The sequence below is a fragment of the Entelurus aequoreus genome, linkage group LG19 (assembly GCF_033978785.1).
Source record: "Entelurus aequoreus isolate RoL-2023_Sb linkage group LG19, RoL_Eaeq_v1.1, whole genome shotgun sequence".
Taxonomy (NCBI): Eukaryota; Metazoa; Chordata; class Actinopteri; order Syngnathiformes; family Syngnathidae; genus Entelurus; species Entelurus aequoreus.
The window spans coordinates 3,292,462-3,310,279 of NC_084749.1; the positions used below are offsets into that span (position 1 = coordinate 3,292,462).

At 39.4% G+C, this 17,818-nt stretch overlaps 2 protein-coding genes across 4 annotated transcripts in view; one reads left to right on the forward strand and one right to left on the reverse strand.

Moving 5' to 3' along the window:
* lpla (lipoprotein lipase a) overlaps nucleotides 1-17,818 on the reverse strand; it is a 743,422-nt gene that overhangs the window by 349,804 nt on the left and 375,800 nt on the right. The window lies entirely within an intron of this gene.
* f8 (coagulation factor VIII, procoagulant component) overlaps nucleotides 1-17,818 on the forward strand; it is a 243,650-nt gene that overhangs the window by 215,726 nt on the left and 10,106 nt on the right. For all 3 annotated transcript variants that reach the window (XM_062027658.1, XM_062027660.1, XM_062027659.1), the window contains 6 exons: nucleotides 4,056-4,284; nucleotides 7,822-8,004; nucleotides 8,229-8,345; nucleotides 12,254-12,325; nucleotides 12,924-13,009; nucleotides 13,134-13,289. In XM_062027658.1, coding sequence (XP_061883642.1) covers nucleotides 4,056-4,284; nucleotides 7,822-8,004; nucleotides 8,229-8,345; nucleotides 12,254-12,325; nucleotides 12,924-13,009; nucleotides 13,134-13,289 — 843 coding nt within the window. The remainder of the gene's footprint in view (nucleotides 1-4,055; nucleotides 4,285-7,821; nucleotides 8,005-8,228; nucleotides 8,346-12,253; nucleotides 12,326-12,923; nucleotides 13,010-13,133; nucleotides 13,290-17,818) is intronic.

The window sequence follows — 17,818 nt, forward strand, 5'->3', positions numbered from 1 at the left end:
TATAGTTGATGTAGATGATCATATAGTAGATGTAGATGATCATATAGTAGATGTAGATGATCATATAGTTGATTTAGATAATCATATAGTTGATGTAGATGATCGTATAGTAGATGTAGATGATCATATAGTTGATGTAGATGATCATATAGTAGATGTAGATGATCATATAGTAGATGTAGATGATCATATAGTAGATGTAGATGATCATATAGTAGATGTAGATGATCATATAGTAGATGTAGATGATCATATAGTTGATGTAGATAATCATATAGTTGATGTAGATGATCATATAGTAGATGCAGATGATCATATAGTAGATGTAGATGATCATATAGTAGATGTAGATAATCATATAGTTGATGTAGATGATCATATAGTAGATGTAGATGATCATATATTAGATGTAGATGATCATATAGTTGATGTAGATAATCATATAGTTGATGTAGATGATCATATAGTAGATGTAGATGATCATATAGTAGATGTAGATGATCATATAGTTGATGTAGATGATCATATAGTTGATGTAGATGATCATATAGTAGATGTAGATGATCATATAGTTGATGTAGATGATCATATAGTAGATGTAGATGATCATATAGTAGATGTAGATGATCATATAGTTGATGTAGATAATCATATAGTTGATGTAGATGATCATATAGTAGATGTAGATGATCATATAGTAGATGTAGATGATCATATAGTAGATGTAGATGATCATATAGTAGATGTAGATGATCATAGAGTAGATGTAGATGATCATATAGTTGATGTAGATAATCATATAGTTGATGTAGATGATCATATAGTAGATGTAGATGATCATATAGTTGATGTAGATGATCATATAGTAGATGTAGATGATCATATAGTAGATGTAGATGATCATATAGTAGATGTAGATGATCATATAGTTGATGTAGATGATCATATAGTTGATGTAGATGATCATATAGTAGATGTAGATGATCATATAGTTGATGTAGATGATCATATAGTAGATGTAGATGATCATATAGTTGATGTAGATGATCATATAGTAGATGTAGATGATCATATAGTTGATGTAGATGATCATATAGTAGATGTAGATGATCATATAGTAGATGTAGATGATCATATAGTTGATGTAGATAATCATATAGTTGATGTAGATGATCATATAGTAGATGTAGATGATCATATAGTTGATGTAGATGATCATATAGTAGATGTAGATGATCATATAGTAGATGTAGATGATCATATAGTAGATGTAGATGATCATATAGTTGATGTAGATGATCATATAGTAGATGTAGATGATCATATAGTTGAGGTAGATGATCATATAGTTGATGTAGATGATCATATAGTAGATGTAGATGATCATATAGTTGATGTAGATAATCATATAGTTGATGTAGATGATCATATAGTAGATGTAGATGATCATGTAGTTGATGTAGATGATCATATAGTAGATGTAGATGATCATATAGTTGATGTAGATGATCACATAGTAGATGTAGATGATCATATAGTAGATGTAGATGATCATATAGTTGATGTAGATGATCATATAGTTGATGTAGATGATCATATAGTAGATGTAGATGATCATATAGTAGATGTAGATGATCATATAGTTGATGTAGATGATCATATAGTTGATGTAGATGATCATATAGTAGATGTAGATGATCATATAGTAGATGTAGATGATCATATAGTTGAGGTAGATAATCATATAGTTGATGTAGATGATCATATAGTAGATGTAGATGATCATATAGTTGATGTAGATGATCATATAGTTGATGTAGATGATCATATAGTTGATGTAGATGATCATATAGTAGATGTAGATGATCATATAGTTGATGTAGATGATCATATAGTAGATGTAGATGATCATATAGTAGATGTAGATGATCATATAGTTGATGTAGATGATCATATAGTAGATGTAGATGATCATATAGTAGATGTAGATGATCATATAGTAGATGTAGATGATCATATAGTAGATGTAGATGATCATATAGTAGATGTAGATGATCATATAGTTGAGGTAGATAATCATATAGTTGATGTAGATGATCATATAGTAGATGTAGATGATCATATAGTTGATGTAGATGATCATATAGTTGATGTAGATGATCATATAGTAGATGTAGATGATCATATAGTTGAGGTAGATAATCATATAGTTGATGTAGATGATCATATAGTAGATGTAGATGATCATATAGTTGATGTAGATGATCATATAGTAGATGTAGATGATCATATAGTTGATGTAGATGATCATATAGTAGATGTAGATGATCATATAGTAGATGTAGATGATCATATAGTAGATGTAGATGATCATATAGTAGATGTAGATGATCATATAGTTGAGGTAGATAATCATATAGTTGATGTAGATGATCATATAGTAGATGTAGATGATCATATAGTTGATGTAGATGATCATATAGTTGATGTAGATGATCATATAGTAGATGTAGATGATCATATAGTTGAGGTAGATAATCATATAGTTGATGTAGATGATCATATAGTAGATGTAGATGATCATATAGTTGATGTAGATGATCATATAGTAGATGTAGATGATCATATAGTAGATGTAGATGATCATATAGTAGATGTAGATGATCATATAGTAGATGTAGATGATCATTTAGTTGATGTAGATGATCATATAGTAGATGTAGATGATCATATAGTAGATGTAGATGATCATATAGTAGATGTAGATGATCATATAGTAGATGTAGATGATCATATAGTTGAGGTAGATAATCATATAGTTGATGTAGATGATCATATAGTAGATGTAGATGATCATATAGTTGATGTAGATGATCATATAGTAGATGTAGATGATCATATAGTAGATGTAGATGATCATATAGTTGATGTAGATGATCATATAGTAGATGTAGATGATCATATAGTAGATGTAGATGATCATATAGTAGATGTAGATGATCATATAGTAGATGTAGATGATCATATAGTAGATGTAGATGATCATATGGCAGATGTAGATGATCATATGGTAGATGTAGATGATCATATAGTAGATGTAGATGATCATATAGTAGATGTAGATGATCATATAGTAGATGTAGATGATCATATAGTAGATGTAGATGATCATATAGTTGATGTAGATGATCATATAGTAGATGTAGATGATCATATAGTAGATGTAGATGATCATATAGTAGATGTAGATCAGGGGTGTCAAAGTCAAATACAGAGTGGGCCAAAATGTAAAAGTGAACAAAGCCGCGGGCCGAGGTTGAACAAGTTCAACTTTTAATAGGGACCCAAACAAGTTTTGCATTGAATATTGAACAAGCAAGGCTTGTATAACTTTATAGTGACATGCAAAATCGAGTTTGAAATAATAATAATAATAATGAAAAAATATCAATGGCATATCAAATACAATTTAAATAAAAATTGAATGCCTCTTTTCTATTTGCAGCCTTCTGAGGTAAATATCAACATGAACTTATTCCACAGGCTAATACATAATAATATTTGCTTTGAATACATGCAGTATATTTACAGCAGAATACCAACATATTGTATGTACAGTTGGGAAGGGATTCATAAGGCCCCATTCTTGGGTGGATCTCGTGTGAGAGGAAGAGGGGGAGTTAATCATTTTGCAATGCCGTCTGCTGAAAATGATGGAAAGTGCCCCTCTACATAGCCACTGACGCTGTGGTCAAAGTTGGAATTGCCACAAAACATAGTTTAAGACCTTCAAAGTGGCCTAAGTGGATAGTGCACACCCCCAATTTGTCACATTTCATGTGTCAGGTAAACCGTGATCATAAGAATCCCCTTCCTACTGTATTGTATATGAGGCGTGTGATATGATGCCTAAAGAGCCGTGCTATGCTGGACATACTAAATGTCTTTGTGTTCCAGGAGAGAGACCTTCACTCGGGTCTGGTGGGTCCACTGCTCATGTGTGCTGTGACGCCTAAAGAGCAGTGCTGGACATACTAAATGTGTTTGTATTCCAGGAGAGAGACCTTCACTCGGGTCTGGTGGGTCCACTGCTGGTGTGCAAGAGCGGCGCTCTGCAGCAAAACGACAGCATTGGACCAAACATCCAAGAGTTCTCCCTTCTCTTTCACACCTTTGACGAGACCAAAAGTTGGTACCTGGAGGAGAACCTGAAGAAGCACTGCGCCCCTCCTTGCCAGGTCAACCCTGACGACCCCTGGTACCACATGAGCAATAAGTTTGCAGGTGGGACATGCTCATTAACTGTGGATCCCCACTAACCACACCTGATTGTGTCCACAGCAATAAACTAGATCATTAACTGTGGATGCCCACTAACCACACCTGATTGTGTCCACAGCAATAAACTAGATCATTAACTGTGGATGCCCACTAACCACACCTGATTGTGTCCACAGCAATAAACTAGATCATTAACTGTGGATCCCCACTAACCACACCTGATTGTGTCCACAGCAATAAACTAGATCATTAACTGTGGATCCCCACTAACCACACCTGATTGTGTCCACAGCAATAAACTAGATCATTAACTGTGGATCCCCACTAACCACACCTGATTGTGTCCACAGCAATAAACTAGATCATTAACTGTGGATCCCCACTAACCACACCTGATTGTGTCCACAGCAATAAACTAGATCATTAACTGTGGATCCCCACTAACCACACCTGATTGTGTCCACAGCAATAAACTAGATCATTAACTGTGGATCCCCACTAACCACACCTGATTGTGTCCACAGCAATAAACTAGATCATTAACTGTGGATCCCCACTAACCACACCTGATTGTGTCCACAGCAATAAACTAGATCATTAACTGTGGATCCCCACTAACCACACCTGATTGTGTCCACAGCAATAAACTAGATCATTAACTGTGGATGCCCACTAACCACACCTGATTGTGTCCACAGCAATAAACTAGATCATTAACTGTGGATGCCCACTAACCACACCTGATTGTGTCCACAGCAATAAACTAGATCATTAACTGTGGATGCCCACTAACCACACCTGATTGTGTCCACAGCAATAAACTAGATCATTAACTGTGGATCCCCACTAACCACACCTGATTGTGTCCACAGCAATAAACTAGATCATTAACTGTGGATCCCCACTAACCACACCTGATTGTGTCCACAGCAATAAACTAGATCATTAACTGTGGATCCCCACTAACCACACCTGATTGTGTCCACAGCAATAAACTAGATCATTAACTGTGGATCCCCACTAACCACACCTGATTGTGTCCACAGCAATAAACTAGATCATTAACTGTGGATGCCCACTAACCACACCTGATTGTGTCCACAGCAATAAACTAGATCATTAACTGTGGATCCCCACTAACCACACCTGATTGTGTCCACAGCAATAAACTAGATCATTAACTGTGGATCCCCACTAACCACACCTGATTGTGTCCACAGCAATAAACTAGATCATTAACTGTGGATCCCCACTAACCACACCTGATTGTGTCCACAGCAATAAACTAGATCATTAACTGTGGATCCCCACTAACCACACCTGATTGTGTCCACAGCAATAAACTAGATCATTAACTGTGGATCCCCACTAACCACACCTGATTGTGTCCACAGCAATAAACTAGATCATTAACTGTGGATCCCCACTAACCACACCTGATTGTGTCCACAGCAATAAACTAGATCATTAACTGTGGATCCCCACTAACCACACCTGATTGTGTCCACAGCAATAAACTAGATCATTAACTGTGGATGCCCACTAACCACACCTGATTGTGTCCACAGCAATAAACTAGATCATTAACTGTGGATCCCCACTAACCACACCTGATTGTGTCCACAGCAATAAACTAGATCATTAACTGTGGATCCCCACTAACCACACCTGATTGTGTCCACAGCAATAAACTAGATCATTAACTGTGGATCCCCACTAACCACACCTGATTGTGTCCACAGCAATAAACTAGATCATTAACTGTGGATCCCCACTAACCACACCTGATTGTGTCCACAGCAATAAACTAGATCATTAACTGTGGATCCCCACTAACCACACCTGATTGTGTCCACAGCAATAAACTAGATCATTAACTGTGGATCCCCACTAACCACACCTGATTGTGTCCACAGCAATAAACTAGATCATTAACTGTGGATGCCCACTAACCACACCTGATTGTGTCCACAGCAATAAACTAGATCATTAACTGTGGATGCCCACTAACCACACCTGATTGTGTCCACAGCAATAAACTAGATCATTAACTGTGGATCCCCACTAACCACACCTGATTGTGTCCACAGCAATAAACTAGATCATTAACTGTGGATCCCCACTAACCACACCTGATTGTGTCCACAGCAATAAACTAGATCATTAACTGTGGATCCCCACTAACCACACCTGATTGTGTCCACAGCAATAAACTAGATCATTAACTGTGGATGCCCACTAACCACACCTGATTGTGTCCACAGCAATAAACTAGATCATTAACTGTGGATCCCCACTAACCACACCTGATTGTGTCCACAGCAATAAACTAGATCATTAACTGTGGATCCCCACTAACCACACCTGATTGTGTCCACAGCAATAAACTAGATCATTAACTGTGGATCCCCACTAACCACACCTGATTGTGTCCACAGCAATAAACTAGATCATTAACTGTGGATCCCCACTAACCACACCTGATTGTGTCCACAGCAATAAACTAGATCATTAACTGTGGATCCCCACTAACCACACCTGATTGTGTCCACAGCAACAAACTAGATCATTAACTGTGGATCCCCACTAACCACACCTGATTGTGTCCACAGCAATAAACTAGATCATTAACTGTGGATCCCCACTAACCACACCTGATTGTGTCCACAGCAATAAACTAGATCATTAACTGTGGATCCCCACTAACCACACCTGATTGTGTCCACAGCAATAAACTAGATCATTAACTGTGGATCCCCACTAACCACACCTGATTGTGTCCACAGCAATAAACTAGATCATTAACTGTGGATCCCCACTAACCACACCTGATTGTGTCCACAGCAATAAACTAGATCATTAACTGTGGATCCCCACTAACCACACCTGATTGTGTCCACAGCAATAAACTAGATCATTAACTGTGGATCCCCACTAACCACACCTGATTGTGTCCACAGCAATAAACTAGATCATTAACTGTGGATCCCCACTAACCACACCTGATTGTGTCCACAGCAATAAACTAGATCATTAACTGTGGATGCCCACTAACCACACCTGATTGTGTCCACAGCAATAAACTAGATCATTAACTGTGGATCCCCACTAACCACACCTGATTGTGTCCACAGCAATAAACTAGATCATTAACTGTGGATCCCCACTAACCACACCTGATTGTGTCCACAGCAATAAACTAGATCATTAACTGTGGATCCCCACTAACCACACCTGATTGTGTCCACAGCAATAAACTAGATCATTAACTGTGGATCCCCACTAACCACACCTGATTGTGTCCACAGCAATAAACTAGATCATTAACTGTGGATGCCCACTAACCACACCTGATTGTGTCCACAGCAATAAACTAGATCATTAACTGTGGATGCCCACTAACCACACCTGATTGTGTCCACAGCAATAAACTAGATCATTAACTGTGGATGCCCACTAACCACACCTGATTGTGTCCACAGCAATAAACTAGATCATTAACTGTGGATGCCCACTAACCACACCTGATTGTGTCCACAGCAATAAACGGCTACGTGGCAGAGACACTCCCTGGTCTGTTGGTGGCCCAGCACCAGACCGTCAGGTGGCACCTCCTCAATGTGGGAAGTGATGGCGAGTACCACGCTGTAAACTTCCACACTTTGTCCTTCATAGTGCACACCGAGCAGAACCACCGCAAGGGCATCTACAACCTCTTCCCTGGTAAATATGAGCTAGACCTCACAGTCCAGTGAGATCCATCCATTTTCTACCGCTTATTCCCTTCGGGGCCGCGGGGGGTGCTGGAGCCTATCTCAGCTACAATGGGGCGGAAGGCGGGGTACACCCTGGACAAGATCCAGTACATATTATTCAATATTTGTATTTTGATAATGCTTAAACTGCATTCTTGTTATTGCTATCATGACTCACCTGAACTCCCACAGGTGTGTTTGGCACCGTGCAGATGATTCCCTCCACAGTTGGCACCTGGATGGTGGAGTGCACCATCGCTGACTACCAGCTGGCTGGAATGAGAGCTCAACTGCTGGTTTATGATCCAGGTGGGTACTTTCCGCATTATTTATTTATTTATTTCTTATTTCTTATATTAACATTTCAAAATATGGCAAATCTGCTGGAAAAATTGTTAAAAATGTGATTTCTACATCACAATAACTCACCATCTACTTCATGTTATAGCAGATTTATTACATTGTGAGGTTTTTGTCGTGAGGAGCCATGAAATATTGTGAATATTTAAATAAAAACATAGCTTATAGTTGAGACATTTTTCATCTTTTCTTCCTGGATGTAACAGAGCCTCTTATTCTTGACTTTGATTGTAATTCTCCTATTTGTCAAAATATTTACACGGAGTTGTTTTGTGTCATCTAAAAGTCCATCCATGTACATCACATTATTTGATTGAATCACGGAACAAGAAACACTCCTTTAAATGAGCCCAGGCTCCTTGCTTCTTTTGTCAAAAAAAAAAAAAAAAAATTTTTTTAAAATTGGCTAAAAATAAAAATGAACAAAATCTCCTCTGTTGTGTGCGTCATTGTCCAAGTTGCATGATGATGTCATCTTCCTCAAGGTGACATTACCTGCACTATCGTATGATTCTACCATGTTGGCAAAACACACAATACATACATACATACATATATTTATTTATATATATATATATATATATATATATATATATATATATATATATATATATATATATATATATATATATATATATATATATAAAACACATTTTTTATTATACTTTGTTGATTTACAGAGAAAAAACATTTTGTCAAACATTAATTGGGATTCATTCTCAGAGCCATAATAGACTCAACATTTCAATGCATCACACGTGATGTGGTTAAGATGTAATTCTACATTTGACCAGCAGGTGGAGTCTTGTGCTAAAACATGCCTTGACACATTCTCCAACCAACTGACTCAAGAGATTGGATGCCTAATGAGGCTTCATCTGACCATCACTACAAAAATACTACTACCTTTATTAGCCCTCTAACAGCAGGTGACACAACCAACAAAGACGGTTGATTAGCCCTCTAACAGCAGGTGACACAACCAACAAAGACGGTTGATTAGCCCTCTAACAGCAGGTGACACAACCAACAAAGACGGTTGATTAGCCCTCTAACAGTAGGTGACACAACCAACAAAGACGGTTGATTAGCCCTCTAACAGCAGGTGACACAACCAACAAAGACGGTTGATTAGCCCTCTAACAGCAGGTGACACAACCAACAAAGACGGTTGATTAGCCCTCTAACAGCAGGTGACACAACCAACAAAGACGGTTGATTAGCCCTCTAACAGCAGGTGACACAACCAACAAATACGGTTGATTAGCCCTCTAACAGCAGGTGACATAACCAACAAAGACGGTTGATTAGCCCTCTAACAGCAGGTGACACAACCAACAAAGACGGTTGATTAGCCCTCTAACAGCAGGTGACACAACCAACAAAGACGGTTGATTAGCCCTCTAACAGCAGGTGACACAACCAACAAAGACGGTTGATTAGCCCTCTAACAGCAGGTGACACAACCAACAAAGATGGTTGATCAGCCCTCTAACAGCAGGTGACACAACCAACAAAGACGGTTGATTAGCCCTCTAACAGCAGGTGACACAACCAACAAAGATGGTTGATTAGCCCTCTAACAGCAGGTGACACAACCAACAAAGACGGTTGATTAGCCCTCTAACAGCAGGTGACACAACCAACAAAGACGGTTGATTAGCCCTCTAACAGCAGGTGACATAACCAACAAAGACGGTTGATTAGCCCTCTAACAGCAGGTGACACAACCAACAAAGACGGTTGATTAGCCCTCTAACAGCAGGTGACACAACCAACAAAGACGGTTGATTAGCCCTCTAACAGCAGGTGACACAACCAACAAAGACGGTTGATTAGCCCTCTAACAGCAGGTGACACAACCAACAAAGACGGTTGATTAGCCCTCTAACAGCAGGTGACACAACCAACAAAGACGGTTGATTAGCCCTCTAACAGCAGGTGACACAACCAACAAAGACTGTTGATTAGCCCTCTAACAGCAGGTGACACAACCAACAAAGACGGTTGATTAGCCCTCTAACAGCAGGTGACACAACCAACAAAGACGGTTGATTAGCCCTCTAACAGCAGGTGACACAACCAACAAAGACGGTTGATTAGCCCTCTAACAGCAGGTGACACAACCAACAAAGACGGTTGATTAGCCCTCTAACAGCAGGTGACACAACCAACAAAGACGGTTGATTAGCCCTCTAACAGCAGGTGACACAACCAACAAAGACGGTTGATTAGCCCTCTAACAGCAGGTGACACAACCAACAAAGACGGTTGATTAGCCCTCTAACAGCAGGTGACACAACCAACAAAGACGGTTGATTAGCCCTCTAACAGCAGGTGACACAACCAACAAAGACGGTTGATTAGCCCTCTAACAGCAGGTGACACAACCAACAAAGACGGTTGATTAGCCCTCTAACAGCAGGTGACACAACCAACAAAGATGGTTGATTAGCCCTCTAACAGCAGGTGACACAACCAACAAAGATGGTTGATTAGCCCTCTAACAGCAGGTGACACAACCAACAAAGATGGTTGATCAGCCCTCTAACAGCAGGTGACACAACCAACAAAGACGGTTGATTAGCCCTCTAACAGCAGGTGACACAACCAACAAAGATGGTTGATTAGCCCTCTAACAGCAGGTGACACAACCAACAAAGACGGTTGATTAGCCCTCTAACAGCAGGTGACACAACCAACAAAGATGGTTGATCAGCCCTCTAACAGCAGGTGACACAACCAACAAAGACGGTTGATTAGCCCTCTAACAGCAGGTGACACAACCAACAAAGATGGTTGATTAGCCCTCTAACAGCAGGTGACACAACCAACAAAGATGGTTGATCAGCCCTCTAACAGCAGGTGACACAACCAACAAAGACGGTTGATTAGCCCTCTAACAGCAGGTGACACAACCAACAAAGATGGTTGATTAGCCCTCTAACAGCAGGTGACACAACCAACAAAGACGGTTGATTAGCCCTCTAACAGCAGGTGACACAACCAACAAAGACGGTTGATTAGCCCTCTAACAGCAGGTGACACAACCAACAAAGACGGTTGATTAGCCCTCTAACAGCAGGTGACACAACCAACAAAGATGGTTGATTAGCCCTCTAACAGCAGGTGACACAACCAACAAAGATGGTTGATTAGCCCTCTAACAGCAGGTGACACAACCAACAAAGACGGTTGATTAGCCCTCTAACAGCAGGTGACACAACCAACAAAGATGGTTGATTAGCCCTCTAACAGCAGGTGACATAACCAACAAAGACGGTTGATTAGCCCTCTAACAGCAGGTGACACAACCAACAAAGACGGTTGATTAGCCCTCTAACAGCAGGTGACACAACCAACAAAGACGGTTGATTAGCCCTCTAACAGCAGGTGACACAACCAACAAAGACGGTTGATTAGCCCTCTAACAGCAGGTGACACAACCAACAAAGACGGTTGATTAGCCCTCTAACAGCAGGTGACACAACCAACAAAGACGGTTGATTAGCCCTCTAACAGCAGGTGACATAACCAACAAAGACGGTTGATTAGCCCTCTAACAGCAGGTGACACAACCAACAAAGTGTGGTACACAGAACATCAATTTCCACACTTCTATTAGCCATCCAGTGGACCCGGACATCTTCTATGTAATAGAAATGTGTAGGGCGGTGTATGGTGTGTGGTCATTAAATATGTATTCTGATATATGTTCTTCACAGAAAATGAGCCAAAGCCAGTGAGTCTCAGTTTGAAAAATTAATTAACTGTATAATTTTTCTTTTAATAAAAATCGAAAACGGGTCCCACAGACCCAAAGACCACACAAGGGTTAATGACTGGTCTTTCTGCAGAATGTGTCTTACCTCTGGGAATGGAATCAGGAAGGATCCAGGATTCCCAGATCAGCGCCTCAGATCACACAGGTAAGGATATAATTTATTATTATATTTAACTATTATTATATTTTAAATTGTTAGAATATATTTAATTATTGTTATTCTATTTTATATTGGCATAATATATTTAACTATTGTTATTCTATTTCATATTGTTAGAATATATTTAATTATTGTTATTCTATTTTATATTGGCATAATATATTTAACTATTGTTATTCTATTTCATGTTGTTAGAATATATTTAATTATTGTTATTCTATTTTATATTGGCATAATATATTTAACTATTGTTATTCTATTTCATATTGTTAGAATATATTTGACTATTGTTATTCTATTTTGTATTGTTAGAATATATTTAATTATTGTTATTCTATTTTATATTGTTAAAATATATTTAATTATTGTTATTCTATTTCATATTGTTAGAATATATTTGACTATTGTTATTCTATTTTATATTGTTAGAATATATTTAATTATTGTTATTCTATTTTATATTGTTAAAATATATTTAATTATTGTTATTCTATTTTATATTGTTAGAGTATATTTAGTTATTGTTATTCTATTTCATATGGGTGTGTTCATGATGGTGTTCCTTCTCTCGGGTGGTGTCCAGGTAGCTGGAGGCCCCAACTGGGGAGGCTGCATCAGTCGGGTTATATCAATGCTTGGATGGGCACAGACAAGACCTCCTGGCTGCAGGTTCCAATCTTCCCATTCTCTTCACTGTGTCCTGCGCACCATGCACTGTTTTATACTCTGTCCTATAAACTATGATACAATGTTATATACTCTGTACTACAAAGTACGATCGCTGTCCTGTTAGGTGGACCTTCTAAGGCCGACCTTGCTGCATGCTATTGAGACTCAGGGAGTGAGTTCCAACCTGAGGGACAACTACATCTCCCACTTCAGTGTGTCTTACAGCCAGGACCAGCAGCAGTGGACCACCTACCAAGGAAACCACACCACTCGGCCCAATGTATGCTCACTCTTAGCTTCACACTGTGGGTCAATGTATGCACACTCTTAGCTTCACACTGTGGCTCAATGTATGCATACTCTTAGCTTCACACTGTGGGTCAATGTATGCACACTCTTAGCTTCACACTGTGGGTCAATGTATGCACACTCTTAGCTTCACACTGTGGGTCAATGTATGCACACTCTTAGCTTCACACTGTGGATCAATGTATGCACACTCTTAGCTTCACACTGTGGGTCAATGTATGCACACTCTTAGCTTCACACTGTGGGTCAATGTATGCATACTCTTAGCTTCACACTGTGGGTCAATGTATGCACACTCTTAGCTTCACACTGTGGGTCAATGTATGCACACTCTTAGCTTCACACTGTGGGTCAATGTATGCATACTCTTAGCTTCACACTGTGGGTCAATGTATGCTCACTCTTAGCTTCACACTGTGGCTCAATGTATGCTCACTCTTAGCTTCACACTGTGGCTCAATGTATGCTCACTCTTAGCTTCACACTGCGGGTCAATGTATGCACACTCTTAGCTTCACACTGTGGGTCAATGTATGCACACTCTTAGCTTCACACTGTGGGTCAATGTATGCACACTCTTAGCTTCACACTGTGGGTCAATGTATGCATACTCTTAGCTTCACACTGTGGGTCAATGTATGCATACTCTTAGCTTCACACTGTGGGTCAATGTATGCACACTCTTAGCTTCACACTGTGGGTCAATGTATGCACACTCTTAGCTTCACACTGTGGGTCAATGTATGCATACTCTTAGCTTCACACTGTGGGTCAATGTATGCACACTCTTAGCTTCACACTGTGGGTCAATGTATGCACACTCTTAGCTTCACACTGTGGGTCAATGTATGCACACTCTTAGCTTCACACTGTGGGTCAATGTATGCACACTCTTAGCTTCACACTGTGGCTCAATGTATGCACACTCTTAGCTTCACACTGTGGGTCAATGTATGCACACTCTTAGCTTCACACTGTGGGTCAATGTATGCACACTCTTAGCTTCACACTGTGGGTCAATGTATGCACACTCTTAGCTTCACACTGTGGGTCAATGTATGCACACTCTTAGCTTCACACTGTGGCTCAATGTATGCACACTCTTAGCTTCACACTGTGGGTCAATGTATGCATACTCTTAGCTTCCCACTGTGGGTCAATGTATGCACACTCTTAGCTTCACACTGTGGCTCAATGTATGCACACTCTTAGCTTCACACTGTGGGTCAATGTATGCACACTCTTAGCTTCACACTGTGGGTCAATGTATGCACACTCTTAGCTTCACACTGTGGGTCAATGTATGCACACTCTTAGCTTCACACTGTGGGTCAATGTATGCACACTCTTAGCTTCACACTGTGGCTCAATGTATGCACACTCTTAGCTTCACACTGTGGGTCAATGTATGCATACTCTTAGCTTCCCACTGTGGGTCAATGTATGCACACTCTTAGCTTCACACTGTGGGTCAATGTATGCACACTCTTAGCTTCACACTGTGGGTCAATGTATGCTCACTCTTAGCTTCACACTGCGGGTCAATGTATGCACACTGTTAGCTTCACACTGCGGGTCAATGTATGCATACTCTTAGCTTCACACTGTGGGTCAATGTATGCATACTCTTAGCTTCACACTGTGGGTCAATGTATGCATACTCTTAGCTTCACACTGCGGGTCAATGTATGCACACTGTTAGCTTCACACTGCGGGTCAATGTATGCACACTGTTAGCTTCACACTGCGGGTCAATGTATGCATACTCTTAGCTTCACACTGTGGGTCAATGTATGCATACTCTTAGCTTCACACTGTGGCTCAATGTATGCATACTCTTAGCTTCACACTGCGGGTCAATGTATGCATACTCTTAGCTTCACACTGTGGGTCAATGTATGCACACTGTTAGCTTCACACTGTGGGTCAATGTATGCATACTCTTAGCTTCACACTGCGGGTCAATGTATGCACACTGTTAGCTTCACACTGCGGGTCAATGTATGCACACTGTTAGCTTCACACTGCGGGTCAATGTATGCATACTCTTAGCTTCACACTGTGGGTCAATGTATGCATACTCTTAGCTTCACACTGTGGGTCAATGTATGCATACTCTTAGCTTCACACTGTGGGTCAATGTATGCATACTCTTAGCTTCACACTGCGGGTCAATGTATGCACACTGTTAGCTTCACACTGCGGGTCAGTTCCCTTTTCTTTTTGCCCATATAGGACCTGTATCAGATTGTTTAATGTCAGTGTGAACAGTGCATTTCTAATGTTTTGATCTCTTTTGTATGTGGAAATAATTTGTATATGTATGCGACCCCGTAAGGGACAAGCGGTAGAAAATGGATGGATGGATGTGATGTGTGGTCAATATGGATGCTCCCGCGCTTAGGTTTCATTCATCCGACTAGAAGGTCTTCAAAAAGCGATAAGCGTCATCACCAAAATAAAAAGATAAAATAAATAGTTGACAACGCAGCAGAAAACCGGTGAACATAAAATGTTTTAGGAACTCACGTAAAAGTTCCAACACTCCTGTCTCTGACTGCTCACTAACAGACATCGAAGAAAAATATCCCGTAAAACTCCCAGAGACAAAATACTTGTCCTCTTCTAGGTGCAATAATTAAATTCAGAAAATGTTGACTTTGATTGCACAGAATCCTTGAAATGTCCCCAATGCAGCAGTACTGAGAGCCACTAGAGTGGAAGCCATGTTTGCTTCCGTAAACACTGCGCAACGTCATGTCAGCATGCGGGTCGGATTGCATTCACATTAGAAATTGTTTTTTTTTTAGAATGTCAACGGCCACTAAAAAGATCGGATTTGACACACAAATGTGAAAGTGAAATCTGACCCTGCAGTGTGAACGTAGTCATTAAAAACTGTTAGTTAAATGTCTCCTATTAAGCAAAAGTGACTTTTTAATGACGTTATAACACTTAGACGTGTTTGTGAGCTACATTTGATCTTTTCTTTTTGCGAAAAGGCAAACCGAGCATGAAGTTGCTGTTAAACTGTGAGTGTAATGTTTGCACTGTAGCTAGCTAGGGTTGCCAACCGTTCCCTGAAAAACTCAATTGTCCTGTTTTGACACACAAAAGTATGCCTTTCGTATTGAGCGTTCAAAGGACACACTTTGTCCCGTATTTTCATTCCCTAAAAAGTAGTTGGTCATGTTTTAATGCTTCTGTGTGGACAAATGCCTTGGTACTGGTCCACTGATCAGGGACCACTGATCTATAATACAGTGCAAAGTTACAGTATATATGTATGTACAAAGTATTTTAGGTGCACACTAGCACTTCTTGTATGGAGAAAGAATTATTTTTATACAAACCAACACAAAATGGATTTGCAACCAAAAAAATATTGACCAACAAAAAATGGTTGAAAACCAAAATAATGCTTTTGCAACCCAAAACAATTGATTTGAAATCAAGGAAAAATATATTTAGAACAAAAAAAGTTTGTTTGCAATTTTTTTTTTGGATTACAAAAAATGTGTTTACAAAAAATGTTTTGGTTCCAAAATGTTTATTGAATGCAAATCCTTTTTTTTTTGGTCAGTAGTAATAATGGATTAGATTTTATATTGCGCTTTTCTATTGTTACATACTCAAAGCGCTCACAGAGAAGTGGGAATCCATCATTCATTCACACCTGGTGGTGGTAAGCTACATTTGTAGCCACAGCTGCCCTGGGGTAGACTGACGGAAGCGAGGCTGCCAGTTTGCACCTCCGACCACCACCTATCATTCATTCACCAGTGTGAGTGGCACCGGGGGCAAGGGTGAAGTGTCCTGCCCAAGGACACAACGGCAGCGATTTTGGATGTCAAGAGGCGGGGAGCGAACCTGCAACCCTCAGGTTTCTGGCACGGCCGCTCTACCTACTACGCCATACCGGTAATCGTTGTTATGGTCGCAAAAAGAAATTGTGGTAAAAATAGTTTTGGGGATTTTTGTTAGAAACATTTTACTGGTTAAAATGTGTTTATTTTTCGGTACTAGTCGTTTTTATGGTTGCAAATGCTGTTTGGTTAACAAATCCTTTAAATTTTGTTGGTTGCTCATCCTTTTTACAGTTGCAAAGATTTGTTTTGTTTTCAAACTTTTTATGCAACAATCACGTTACAAATCGTTGAGTTTTTTTTGGTTACGATTGAACTTCAATCTTGTGGGCGGGGCCTCCCCCAAACAAAATGTCCGAAGCCTTTTTATTGGTCAGTATTGCCCACCCCTAGACTTTCCTTCAGCACTCACGCCCCTATGGAGACCGACCAATAAAAAGGCTTCTAACATATTGTTCAGAGGAGGCCCCGCCCACAGAATTGATATTGAGTCTTAAACAAAAAAGGTTTGTAAAACAAAAAAAATATCCATAAACATAAAAACGTATTTGCCATGAAAACTTTTTTTTTAATATTAATATTTTAAAACTATTTGTTGGCTTTTAAATCATTGTTTTTGTTTGGTTGCATAAAA